At 35.2% G+C, this 12,972-nt stretch overlaps 2 protein-coding genes across 2 annotated transcripts; one reads left to right on the top strand and one right to left on the bottom strand.

Annotated features, from left to right (window-relative positions):
* The first annotated feature begins 112 nt into the window (after positions 1 to 112).
* LOC103864952 (pumilio homolog 1) lies at positions 113 to 4,301 on the top strand. The gene is made up of 10 exons (XM_009142727.3): positions 113 to 347; positions 469 to 1,054; positions 1,124 to 2,331; positions 2,406 to 2,547; positions 2,625 to 2,732; positions 2,810 to 3,022; positions 3,106 to 3,216; positions 3,288 to 3,482; positions 3,564 to 3,738; positions 3,816 to 4,301. Exons 2-10 carry the CDS (start codon positions 476 to 478, stop codon positions 3,860 to 3,862), a joined length of 2,778 nt encoding a protein of 925 aa, XP_009140975.2. The 5' UTR covers positions 113 to 347; positions 469 to 475; the 3' UTR covers positions 3,863 to 4,301.
* A 3,445-nt stretch (positions 4,302 to 7,746) lies between these two features.
* LOC103864951 (uncharacterized protein DDB_G0271670) lies at positions 7,747 to 11,139 on the bottom strand. The gene has a single exon (XM_033289293.1). It carries the CDS (start codon positions 8,239 to 8,241, stop codon positions 7,906 to 7,908), a length of 336 nt encoding a protein of 111 aa, XP_033145184.1. The 5' UTR covers positions 8,242 to 11,139; the 3' UTR covers positions 7,747 to 7,905.
* Between the last annotated feature and the right edge of the window lie 1,833 nt (positions 11,140 to 12,972).

Genomic DNA, 12,972 nt, shown 5'->3' with positions numbered 1-12,972 from the left:
AAGAAAGGGAACTCACTGCACAACCTTAAGTGTACTTATACGTGAGCTCTAAAACCCAAACAGAACATAAGACACAAAGCAAAGAGTCTTAAAACGAGGAACATAACACAAAGTTCGTAGTTATCTTCTTTTTCTTTCTTTTTTATTTTCTTTTAATAATTTTTTTAATTTCGTTAGGCAATAAATATAAATATTTCCATTAAAATTTTCTTTTTAGTTATAAATAAATGGCATAAAAACCCTAAAGGTTCTTCCATCGCCGTCTCCATAATTCCGTCAACACTATAAAAGCTCAGTTTTTGCTATCTCTTTCATCTTTGTCGTTGTTAAGGTTTCTGAGAAAATTGGTAAAGTTTTGATCTTTCGTAGAGAATTGATTTAAAGTTTTGATCTTTGGTGTTTAGAGAACTGTAATAAAGGTTTGATCTTTACGCTTCGTTAATTGATTTTGTGGGTTTTGTTTGTTAGGGTTGTAATGATTCCAGAGCTGGGAAGAAGGACGATGCAACAAGATCCATCTTTTGGGGACGAGTACGAGAAGGAGATTGGCGCTTTACTCGGCGAGCAGCAGCGGCGGCAGGAGGAAGCTGATGAGCTCGAGAGAGAGCTTAACCTGTACAGAAGCGGCTCCGCGCCGCCGACCGTGGACGGTTCTTTCACCGCCGCCGGGGGGCTTTTCAGCGGCGGGGGTCCTTTTATTGACTTTGGGAATAAGGGGAATGGGTTTGTGGGTGGGGACGATGATGAGATTAGGAAGGATCCGGAGTACTTGTCTTACTACTATGCTAACATGAAGCTGAACCCGAGGCTGCCTCCTCCGTTGATGTCTAGGGAGGATCTGAGGATTGCTCAGAGGGTTAAAGGGAGCAGCGCTGTGATTGGGGATAGGAGGAAGGGGGATGATGGTAGTAGTAGATCTTTGTTCTCTATGCCTCCTGGCTTCGAGCAGATGAAGCAGCAGCAGCATGAGTCTTCTTCTTCTGAGTGGGATGCTAATGGTCTTATTGGTTTGGATCTTGGTGGCAAGCAGAAGAGCTTTGCTGATATCTTTCAGGTTTGTAATAATAATAATATATATTCTCTGTTGATTAAAAGCTAATTGGATTGCTTTCTCTCTGTGCAGGCTGACCATCCTGTTCCCTCACGTCCTGCGAGCCGCAACGCCGCCTTTGATGAGAAGGTCAGTCCTACAAACAACCAGTCTCCATCTGCATCACAAGGCGGCGTTGGGGCCGCGTCTCCTTTCAGCTACGCAGCTGTTCTAGGCTCTTCGTTGTCTAGAAACGGAACTCCTGATCCTCAGGCTATTGGTAGGGTGCCTAGTCCCTGCCTCACTCCCATTGGGAGCGGGAGAGTGAGCGTAAACGATAAGAGGAACACAAGTAACCAAAGCCCCTTCAACGGTGTCACGTCTGGTCTCACCGAGGCTTCTGATCTCGCAGCTGCTTTATCTGGGATGAACCTGACAGGCAGTGGTCAGGCTGAGCAGGATGTGGAAAAGGTCAGGAACTACATGTTTGGTGGTGGACATGGCGACCTTAATCAACAAGGCCATAAGGCAACTGATTCCTGGAGGAGAGGATCTGCTGCTGGTGGAGGACTACCTGGTCCCTACCATCCTCAGCATCTTGAGAGGCCAAACTATTATCCCAACAACTACGCGTTAAACCCTGGAGTGTCTTCTCTGATGGCGAGCCAGCTTGGGAGTAACAACTTCTCTCCAATGTATGAAGATGTGGGATACTCCGGAGTGGACTCCAGGCTCCATGGGAGAGGTTTGGGTCAAAACCTCTCTGAATCACATAACCTCGGCGGCAGGATCAGTAACCGGATGATGGCAGGAGGAGGTGCTGGTCTTCTCCAGTCACACATCGCCGACCCAATGTACCATCAGTACGCTGACTCGCTAGACCTTCTCACCGATCATCAGTACGGTAACTCGTACATGAACATGCTGGAGCTCCAGAGAGCTTACCTCGGAGCTCAGAAATCACAGTACGGCGTCCCGTACAAATCCGGCAGCCCTAACAGCCGTAGCAGCTACTACGGCAGCCCAACGTTTGGATCTGCTAACATGTCGTTCCCTGGAAGCCCATTGGCTCACCACGCTATGCAAAGCTCTCTCATGGCGCCTTGTAGCCCCATGAGGCGAGGAGGCGAAGTTGACATGAGGTATCCATCTGCAGCAGGGAGAAACTATCATCCAGGAGGGGTGATGGACTCTTGGCACATGGATGGAGGCTTTGGCTCTTCACTGCTTGAAGAGTTCAAGAGTAACAAAACTAGAGGGTTTGAGCTGTCTGAAATAGCTACCCATGTTGTTGAGTTCAGGTATATTTATTATTCTTTTGTATTAAAGTCTTTTACCCTTTGGTCCCAAGCTGACGTGTGTTGTTTTGAACCAGTGCGGATCAATATGGGAGCCGGTTTATTCAGCAGAAGCTGGAGACAGCAACAACTGATGAGAAGAACATGGTCTATGAGGAGATCATGCCACATGCTCTTGCCCTGATGACTGATGTTTTCGGAAACTATGTAATCCAAAAGGTATTTGTTTATTTAATCTCTTTTATTTTTAGTTTTGTACAAGAAAGATTACTGAGTATGTTTTGATGTTCCTACAGTTCTTTGAGCATGGACTCCCGGCACAGAGGAGAGAATTGGCGGAGAAGCTCTTTGACAACGTTTTGGCACTTAGCTTACAGATGTATGGCTGTCGTGTTATCCAGAAGGTAAAGCCTTTTGTTCTCTCACCCTTTGTCTCTATTAGTCTGTCTCTCTCCAGTTCTTAATATGTTCTGCTGTGTAGGCAATAGAGGTGGTTGATCTAGACCAGAAGATCAAGATGGTGAAAGAGCTCGATGGACACGTGATGCGGTGCGTGCGTGATCAGAACGGGAACCACGTGGTTCAGAAGTGCATCGAATGCGTGCCTGAAGAAAACATTGGATTCATCATCTCAACTTTCTTTGGTCAAGTTGTGACACTCTCCACTCACCCCTACGGTTGCCGCGTCATTCAGGTTCTTAACGTGATAAAAAAAAACATTGATTTGACTGTTTTTCTTCATCTCATTTGCTTTCTCTGTGTCTTCATCATCTGCAGAGGGTATTGGAACACTGCCATGATCCGGATACACAGAGCAAGGTGATGGAAGAGATCCTCTCCACAGTTAGCATGTTGGCGCAAGATCAGTATGGAAACTATGTCATTCAGGTTTGTCAAAAAAAAAGAAAAAAGACTTTCATACTGTTTTGTTCAAAAACTGATTTTGTGGGGACACACAGCACGTGCTGGAGCATGGGAAGCCTGATGAGCGCACGGTGATAATCAAGGAGCTAGCGGGGAAGATTGTGCAGATGAGCCAGCAGAAGTTTGCTTCTAACGTTGTTGAGAAGTGCTTGACTTTTGGAGGTCCTGAGGAGCGGGAGCTGCTCGTGAACGAGATGCTGGGGACTACTGACGAGAACGAGCCTCTTCAGGTCTCTGTTGTTACGTGTGTGTTTCTGAAGGAAAGTGCAAAAGAAACTTTAACTCACTCTTTGTGTGTATTATGTAAATAGGCGATGATGAAGGATCAGTTTGCGAACTATGTAGTGCAGAAGGTTCTGGAGACGTGCGATGACCAGCGCCGTGAGCTGATTCTGACTAGGATTAAAGTGCACCTTAACGCGTTGAAGAAGTACACTTATGGAAAGCATATTGTTGCCCGTGTTGAAAAGCTCGTTGCTGCTGGAGGTATTGTATTTATCTACATGTTTGGCCTTTTGAGACAATATATATAAGTGTGTTTCTAAAAGTGGTGTGTTGTGCAGAGAGGAGAATGGGTTTGCAGTCTGTGAACCAGCCTCAGATGGTGTAAGGAGTGTTGTACAGCTTAACTAGGGTGCAAGGGTCTTGAGAATTTAGGTAAGATCTAAACTTGGAAATAAGAGAGAGAGAAGAGAGAGAGGACTTGTTTTCTCTGCAAAAAAATCTTTGTAAAATCGTGTAGTTTCTTACGGCTTTTAATACAATAGAACCAAGGCATCCCTCCTTAGGCTGATGAGTGAGAGAGAGAGAGAGAGAGAGAATGGTGTAAAGATGGGTTTGTGAAATGGTGCGAGGACTTTAGGGTTTCTCCTTCACACAAAGGGAGAATGGCTTTTGTTATATTTGCCAAAAAGATGTGTAGAAGTGAGAATGTTGATGCTTTTTAGGACCAATCCCCCAGTGTTTTTTTTTTAGAGATTTTCTTGCTCCATCTATGTAATTTGTTTTCATCACAACTCTTTTTATTTCGTATTTTTCTCAAGGCAAAACTCTTTTCGTTTTATTTGGAAATTTGCATGTCTTGTTCTTGTTTAATACATTGTTGGTCCTTGCTCGCTTGTTACGCAAGTATTGATAGAGAGCTGCTCAGCGTTACAAATGTATAATTGATCTCGTCTCTCGAACAACCTCCTTGTCTTAGCTTTGGCTCTCAGTTGCTTTCTTCTTCCCACTTTTCTTAGACCTCTTTGCTGCCTCTTCCTTCTTAAACTGCTCTCTCCCTCTTCCCCAGAGACTCGGTCACTCCTATGGAAACATCCTGTCATAATATGTCTAGACTTGTATTCAGGTTAGGAAAAAGATTTTGGTTTGTAGTTGAAACACCTATGGTGAAAACAGGGAGAGCAAAAAAAAGCGACAATGAGTAATAACACTTGTATAATCAAAGCAAAACCATCTTGACCACCACCGGACACAATAGCTTCTGAAGAAGATCAAGAATCAGAAGAGACAATCTCCTGTTAGAGCCGGTCTTGATTATTTGCAAGACTAGAAGCAGCCAAGAAATTTTAGCCTTGCAAACAAAAAAAATATTTTAAAAAGCAGTGCCGATACTTAACTTGGGACAACACTCGAAACTGGAACTGATCATGCTGGTGAAGAAACCGGATCGTCACCATTCTTATCAACGCAGCTTCCTGGTCCGAATTATCATTGTCGAGAGCTGTCTCAGAGCGTTTTAGCCTATGGAATTTTACTCGTAACTTTTGTGCTATGTACTGATTTCTCTCCGCCATAACGAATGTTTTCTTGTAAGGTCAACGTTTTTTTCTAACACCAGGAGGTTTACCCGAAACTATAACATATAATATAGTTTCGTCTTACTGATCACTCCAACTAGGATCTGTGGCACAATAGCCAGCGTTTTTTCTAGTTGAGCTAATGACTTTTGATCGATTTTTGTTTTGCTTAAAGTTTGTTTTCAAATACTTAGAAAGTTGGAATAGATATATGATCATCATAGTCAAAGTTCTTTTTTGTTTTCTTAAAGTTTGTTTTCAAATTCTTAGAAAGTTGGAATAGATATATGATTATCATAGTCATGGTTCTTTGCTTGAAGTTCTTTTTTTGGGGGTCAAAGTATTATTGATTAATGTTTAAGAAGCTAGAAATAAGCTTAAACAATGGTTTCATGGCAAACTCTACCATTGCTTCACGTCAGAAAGAAGCTGAATCTGTTTTGAAAACATATGAACGTGGACTTGTTTTAGTCCCCGCTTATTATTATACAACATTGAAGAAGTACTTTATTTGGAGATGCATTTATGGTCTGGTTGTTAAGGGTTTATAGTTCTGTTTCTGTCCTTGCTATTATCTACTTATGAGACTAGTTTTCATCATGTTCTTGATCCTTAATTACACAAAAAAAAATATTTTCCCTAACTTAACCCGCCTTCCTTTTGGAAACTTGACACCACCTTGACGTCTACTGCTTTTTCTTCTATGACACTGCCCACCTTTGTTCTTAGGTGTAGTCATCAAACTTGCTCTTCATCTTCCTAGCTTTGTTCCAGTCTTCCAGACCGTGTGTTTCCACTCTCTTCATCCCATGTCTCGGTTCCTTGATCCAACAAAGTTGGTTCATACTCTCCATCTTCGGTGGCGCTCTCTTTCACTGTTTTGGCTTCTCGAAACCAACTGATCTCACAGGACGAGACGGTAATGGTGGACGTGACCTGACCAAAGCAATCTGATCATCAGGAGAACTGATTCCTTGTGAGTCTGTGACTCAAGAATCAAGATTCAAGGTTCTGGCTACAGTATTATTCACACTTCGCAAGCGATGTGCTATATTAGAGGTTCTTGTAGTCTGACTCGTTGGCTTCTAACTGCTCCTTAAACCAGACATAGAAGCTTGGTAGCTTTGTCTTCGTTCCATCAACGCTTTCTCGCATATGTAATATTTGGTATTTAAATTGTACAAAATGTAAAAGAAAATAATATTGTCTTTTTAGTTGACGTAATTCGAATTTTCCTAGGATTAAAATTGTATTATTAATCTAAGCTCTAATGACTAAGTCTTATTGGGAGAAACTCAACATGAATCTGTTTTATTTAAACAATTTTTCCTAATTTTAGTGGTTAACGTAAAGTTCAAATTATATGTGTTTTTAATCGTTGTTTGATGGGGTCAGGTGTGTGGTTCATGTGTTGCCACATTGAGATTCATTTGAGTTGGGGTCTGACCATGTTCCAAATCAGAAGCTCCCTCCACCCTCAGATTTTCCTAAATGTTGACTCTGACCAATCCAACGCCCCTGCCAATTCCACATCAGCACTTTTACTTTCTTGGAATGCCTTTTCCTTAAATTGTACAATATGTGTTTTCTTGTTTTCCTTTTTACACTTCTTGTTTACTGATGTTTTTGAATTCTGAGTTTTTTAATATTCTTTCTCCTTTCTTGTAAAAAATAGTTTTGGCGCAAAATACGTAATTTTGGTAATCAACGAAAAAAGCAATAAGAAAAATCTGCAACGCTCGTGATCGTTTTTCATTATCTGTTTAAACAAAACATATTTATGATAAATGACAAAACATAGAGTCATTGACAACTTTTCATTGGATTCTCTATATAATAATCACAACTTTTTCCTCTAATAAAGTGAAAAGATAGATTTTATCTCATTTCAATAATGCCGGCTAGTAATTTTCCAAGTAACTAACTGTTTATACACAATATAGCAATTTCATCCTAAGTTTTTATAAAATAAAGGTGAAAATATGTTGGTACTAAATATTTTTCATTTGCCAACAGGGAATCTTTCTTCAATCAAAGAGACAAAAACCCAGAAAGCAAACAGAAAATACTGCCACCAAAATACTGCCATAAAATGCAAAAAGGAATAAATTAATATTTAATAAAGCTAAGAAAAAAACAAAATATGAGTAGAGTTCCAGACATTATTGGTGTTTGCAAGATCTACAGCATCATAGCATTTTATTGATATATTCTTATCATCATCACATTGACATTAAGTGGACTCCATTATCGTTTCATAATAATAGATTCAAAGAAAAAAGCTTCAGATCTTTGATCAGATGAATATGTATCTTGAACCAATTAAAGTAACCAACAAATAAATATATTATATATATATATATATTTTTTCTTATCATCGACTTTTACAGACTCATACTGACTCTGTAAGTATAAATATATTATATAAAATGAAAGATTGTGTGTTATATCATTTCTATTTTGTTTTTCCAGAGACAATGAAATTAACTATTTATTGCAAATCTTAACAAAAACACTGTGCTTCTTGATACATCAATGACCAGTTAACTAATATTCCAGATATTGTAGTTTTAATATATTTTTTTAGTTGAAACTAATATTTTCTTAGTTATCAAAAAACATTAACTAATCCCGATCTGAATAGAAATACTTGCATTGATGAACATGTATATACACAGGTCCATGATTGTGTATGTGTAGCATACGAAAGATAGGTAATTAAGGAAAATGTTATGTTACGGAACAATGGGCATTGAAACCCTATTTTTTTAAAACAAAAATTTCTTCTTACAATGAACTTGTATGGAATAATCATACTGATCTAATTACAAGTAACAATGAAAGGAAGATCTAATTAAGAATCTCCATGTTTATGCCAACAAACAAGCATAGCCACACACCTTCTCATGATGTAAAACCTTGCCTTTTGTTCCTTAGCCAAGCTGCTGTATTTTCGAGTGATAGAAGAAGATGGAGAGGAAGACGATTTTCTCTCTTTTCTTGAGAAGCTTCTAGAGATTGAAGATGAAGAAGATGAGGATAAGGGAACAGAGCATTTAGTAGAGGAACTCCTTGCGAATAGTGGAGATTTAGCAGATGAAGCACTTGTTGAGAAGCTTCTTGAGAACTTTGACTTAGAGGAAGAAGAAGTTGTTGTCTCTTTCTTCGACAGCTTCCACTTCTCCTCCATGAATATTGTGTGCTTCTGCAGGGAGTTTTGGACTCAGATTCAGATGAACTGGTCGAATTTTTTTGTGTGTTTCTTGTGTATTTGATTATGAGTTTGTGGTGATTCAAATCAAAAAGAGAGTGATTCAGAGAGAGAGAGAGAGAAGTAGAGAGAGTGATAGTGTCACTTTGCTTATATATGATGCTTCTTCTTATACTTGTAATAAATCAATGGAGATAACAAATGGCATACAAATTAATGGGAAAAATGAAAATTATTTTATACCAATGATTATTTTTTCCATCGACTTAGGAACTATTTTTCTTTTGGCGACGAGTTAGGAACACTATTTAACATCCACTTGTTTTTTATTTATCTAAACTTCTTAGTTCTTATGCTATTTTTATTTATCTAAACTTAATGTTATATTTTGAATCAGTGCCCTTATAATTTCTGATAGATAGTATTTTGGGTTATTTTTTCGTCAAAAAAAAAATTTCTGATAGATCAGTAGAATTACTTTGACTAGCTTGTAAGTATACCAATTACCAACATGCCACGTCCATATTAGGATGCCGTACAAAATTAGTGGTTTCCAAAAAGTTATTCATCCTACAAAATTAAATCTCAAAAGGTGGTGTTAGCTTTCTGCTTAACAAATTGCGAGAACATATGTTACACATACTTTTTACATTTTTTTTATCAAAGGACTAAGAAACTCAAAATTACATAATCTATATAGAAAAGAAAGATCTTCACGATTTTATTACCCCGCCGCTCAAGATTAACTTTGATCTCATTAATATTTCTAATCATAAATTTTGCTTTAAGCTGATACTCACTTAACTATTTTCACTTGTTTCTTGCAATGCTATCAAATCACCATACAAAAGGTCATAAATAATAATTATTTAAAGAAAAACTAAACTACATAGGAATTTATGTAGAAAAGCAATTCTACTGTTACCATATTCTGGTTTTACTATGAACACATACATTATAAATTTTATAAATGAATATTAGATAAATTAATAAATACTATAAATTAATAAATATTTTAATCACAAATTGAATCAGTTCAAATATGACTCAAATCGATAAAATAATAAAATAATAATATTATAGAAAATCCTATATAAATATATTGTTCCGTTAAAATCACAATTTAATAATTTTTGAATATATAATTTTATATAAATACAAAAAAATTGTATTATTATTTTTATTTCATAATAGAATAACCTTTATATTTTCTTAACACTTCAATATATTTTGCTAATATTTAGTAAAGTTATATCTAAACCACATTTAAATTTTATATAACATAATTTATATACACCAAACAATACAGTAAAAATAACCTGAAAGTCAAATTTCAAAAATTTAATTAATGTACATACGATTAAATCAATTATTTTGTTTATTTTATAAAAACAAAATATTCCAAAATAAAAAATCCAAAAAAACTTTTTGCAAATTAATAAAATATCATAGTCCTAACATTATTAATTTATAGAGTTTTTACTGTACTTTTTAATAAACTTTAAATCTTACAGAAGAAACAGTTTTTTTTTTTTTAAAACAACGAGAAAAGTGGAAAACAACGATACAACCCTTGCTTATATTTGTCAAGTAGGTTTTTCTTAAACGTTCAGGCAATTGAATTTTTTTTTTTTTTTGGGCAACTCAGGCAATTGAATATATGTATCAAGTATTGGATGGTTTCTGGACAGCACCATATCTGTTTGAACAAAAAAAAAGGACAGACCAAATCTAAAACAGTAGAAATTTTATTTTTTCTCCTTGCTAGCAGAAAATGTAGACACTTTTATATAAGTGACCTGAGGAATAGTTGATGGGGCTTTTGGGAGTTCATAGCCTTGCTTGGAAAAATTATGAATATTTTTATGAGATTATCTTTGTATTTTCTTTTTCTTTTTATATATAAAAATTTCTGAAGATCCAAACTACACCACATCAGTTAAAGTTAATAGTACAAAATATATATATATATATACAAATGTATTTATACATTTTGATATTATTAAAATCACACTACAGTTATTTTGCATGTTATTATTCTAACCCTTAACTATTTTAATTGGTGTCAGTTATACAGAATCCACAAGGTTTGGGGATGAGGGTTTTTTACTTAGCGTTGACGATTTAGTTATGCTTTGAATAATGAAAGTTGTATTAATTAGATAAGGTATGCTTGCAAAGCGAATTATTACATAGCAAACGTGGCAAATTCCGATTGGGTGGAGCTTCTAGAACTCGAGGTCTTATTCTTACCATCACAAGATCTACACATTGTCGAAAGTGTCGAAATCGTCTTCTTGAGATCTGCCATTAATGTTGGCGGAACCAATGTCGTACGTTTATATGCATAATACATATATAGTTACATATATCTATCTATACGTATAGCACAATTATAATCTCCATTTAAGCACGTCACATGAGAGAGATCTCAACATGGAGCACGATAAAATTTATCGGTATTGCTTTCATATCAGTGTAATGTACGCATATTTTTATATATTAAAATAATGTAGTGATTAAAATAAAATTTTTAATTTATACGGATCGCTATATATAATTGCCATAGTGGGACAGGAATCTCAAGAAATAACGTGGGGGAGATACAAAATAACTAAAAAACTGGTTAACAGCAGAGCTAAATTTCCTCGAAATGAATAAGTGTTATACAAATGAATTAAATTTAGAGATGATCAGAAGGCGACTAGAGAACTCAGAATAGAGCTTGGCTACTCGGCTTGCCATGTTAATCATGCTTGCCCTTTTAGTAAACTATTACATTTGAAATATATAGCTTCTGGAATTAATTTACTAACCAATATAAACGATAGTAAGGATTATCCTCAAATAATTGTCTACAAGTGTAAAATTATTATTTTCAAAGTGTTGAAACTAATTTATTCATTCGATGTAAGATTATTAGTTTCAAAATGTTGGAAATTATTTTTTTTATTGAAATAAAGAAGGTATGCTATTGTGTGTGTGTGTGTGTGTGTGGGGGGGGGGGGGGGGGGGGGGGGTTGGAGAGGAGGGGCAAAGAGGGATGGAGGGATAGGTGTTTTCGTATGATCATGATTTTTAAAAGAGAGAAAGAGTAGACATGTTTGGTCTAATAATATTCTACATGTTTTTCACTTATGTCTTGAAACCAGCCTGGATTTACGAAAAAAGGAACCCACATTACATTGTCCCCATTTTTCGTTTTGTATTCTATCCTCCACATATTTCAAATCTGTTTTTGCCACAGCCCTAAACCCCTTCAGAAGCAACTGCTGTTTGATCTATATATCATTCAACTAGTTGTTCAATTCTTTTTTTTTTTGAACTTACAGTTTCTGTGAATATATTTAGTTCAAGTATGTAATGTCCCCATTTTTCGTTTTGTATTTATATCCTCCACATATTTCAAATCTGTTTTTGCCACAGCCCTAAACCCCTTCAAAAGCAACTGCTGTGTGATCTATATATCATTCAACTAGTTGTTCATTTTTTTTGAACTTACAGTTTCTGTGAATATATTCTGTTCAAGTATTTTAAATTTGTGGATTCATTCAAAAATTGCATTACATACAACAAAAGAAACAATAGAGGTATTATCAATTTCCCTCAAATATAAAATTATCTAATTGTTCTTGTTGTACCAGTCAAAAACAATAACATGTTTTAGATCTATTATAAAATCCAATGAATAAATTAGCAACAAATATAATCATCTGAAATTTAGTTGGATAGTAAACATTAGAATAATCTTAATTATAACAAGCCATTAATATTATTGAGAGACTATTATTCGTGTATTAATTTATTATGCATCAATTTTCAATTGCTAATAAGAATATCTTAGCAAACAGTTTGTTGAAATATAATGTTTGATTTTAATTTACTCAAAAATATTTTACATTGTTTAATATCTGTAGAGATAAATGAGGAACATAATAATTATCAATTTCGAGGCTAGTGTATTTTAGGAAGATTTATCCTCTCGTTAGACTTTATAGCCTTATATCACATGAAGTAATAATAACCTCGTTTTTCTTGTAGTTCTGATAGATCTATGAATTTAAGATTCCAAATGAAAAAGTGGATTAAATGTTGCGAATCAAATGGAATGAGCGGAAGAAATAAGTATGGATTTATTAGACTTAATGATATAAATGTAGACCAAGAAGATCATACAGTCTAAAATATATATATATATATATATTTTTTTCGACAACATTACAGACTCATACAGTCTAAAATATATATTGAATTGTGAAAACAGAGAAAACGTTATAAGATTAATTTAAAATAATTTAAAACGTTTTTTTATTTTTCATAATTGAATTTAATTTTCTTTTTGAAATTAGCCATTTTAGATTTGTTGAATATATCTATAAATAAATAAAATAAATTTTCATAATTAATTTAACAATATATAAAATATGATTAGATCAGATTTATTTCAGTTTAAAATTTATACAGTTTGTTTTTGTTCTAGGTATAACAATAATTAAATTAATTAAAGATAAAAATAATTAGAATAAATTTATATAGATCAATTAAAGTTGAGATTGAAAATAAATTGATGTATATTAGAGATTAATTGAATTAGCTAGTAAAGCTGACTTTCACAAAATTTTGAACATTTTGAATTTAAAATTACCAAAATTCCTTTTTTATTATTTGAGGAGCATTGATAAAAATTAACATTGGCTTCATGTGTTTATT

The sequence above is a fragment of the Brassica rapa genome, chromosome A04, assembly GCF_000309985.2.
Source record: "Brassica rapa cultivar Chiifu-401-42 chromosome A04, CAAS_Brap_v3.01, whole genome shotgun sequence".
Lineage (NCBI taxonomy): Eukaryota > Viridiplantae > Streptophyta > Magnoliopsida > Brassicales > Brassicaceae > Brassica > Brassica rapa.
Note: the sequence above shows the minus strand (reverse complement) of the source record. Positions and strands in the feature narration are given on the sequence as shown.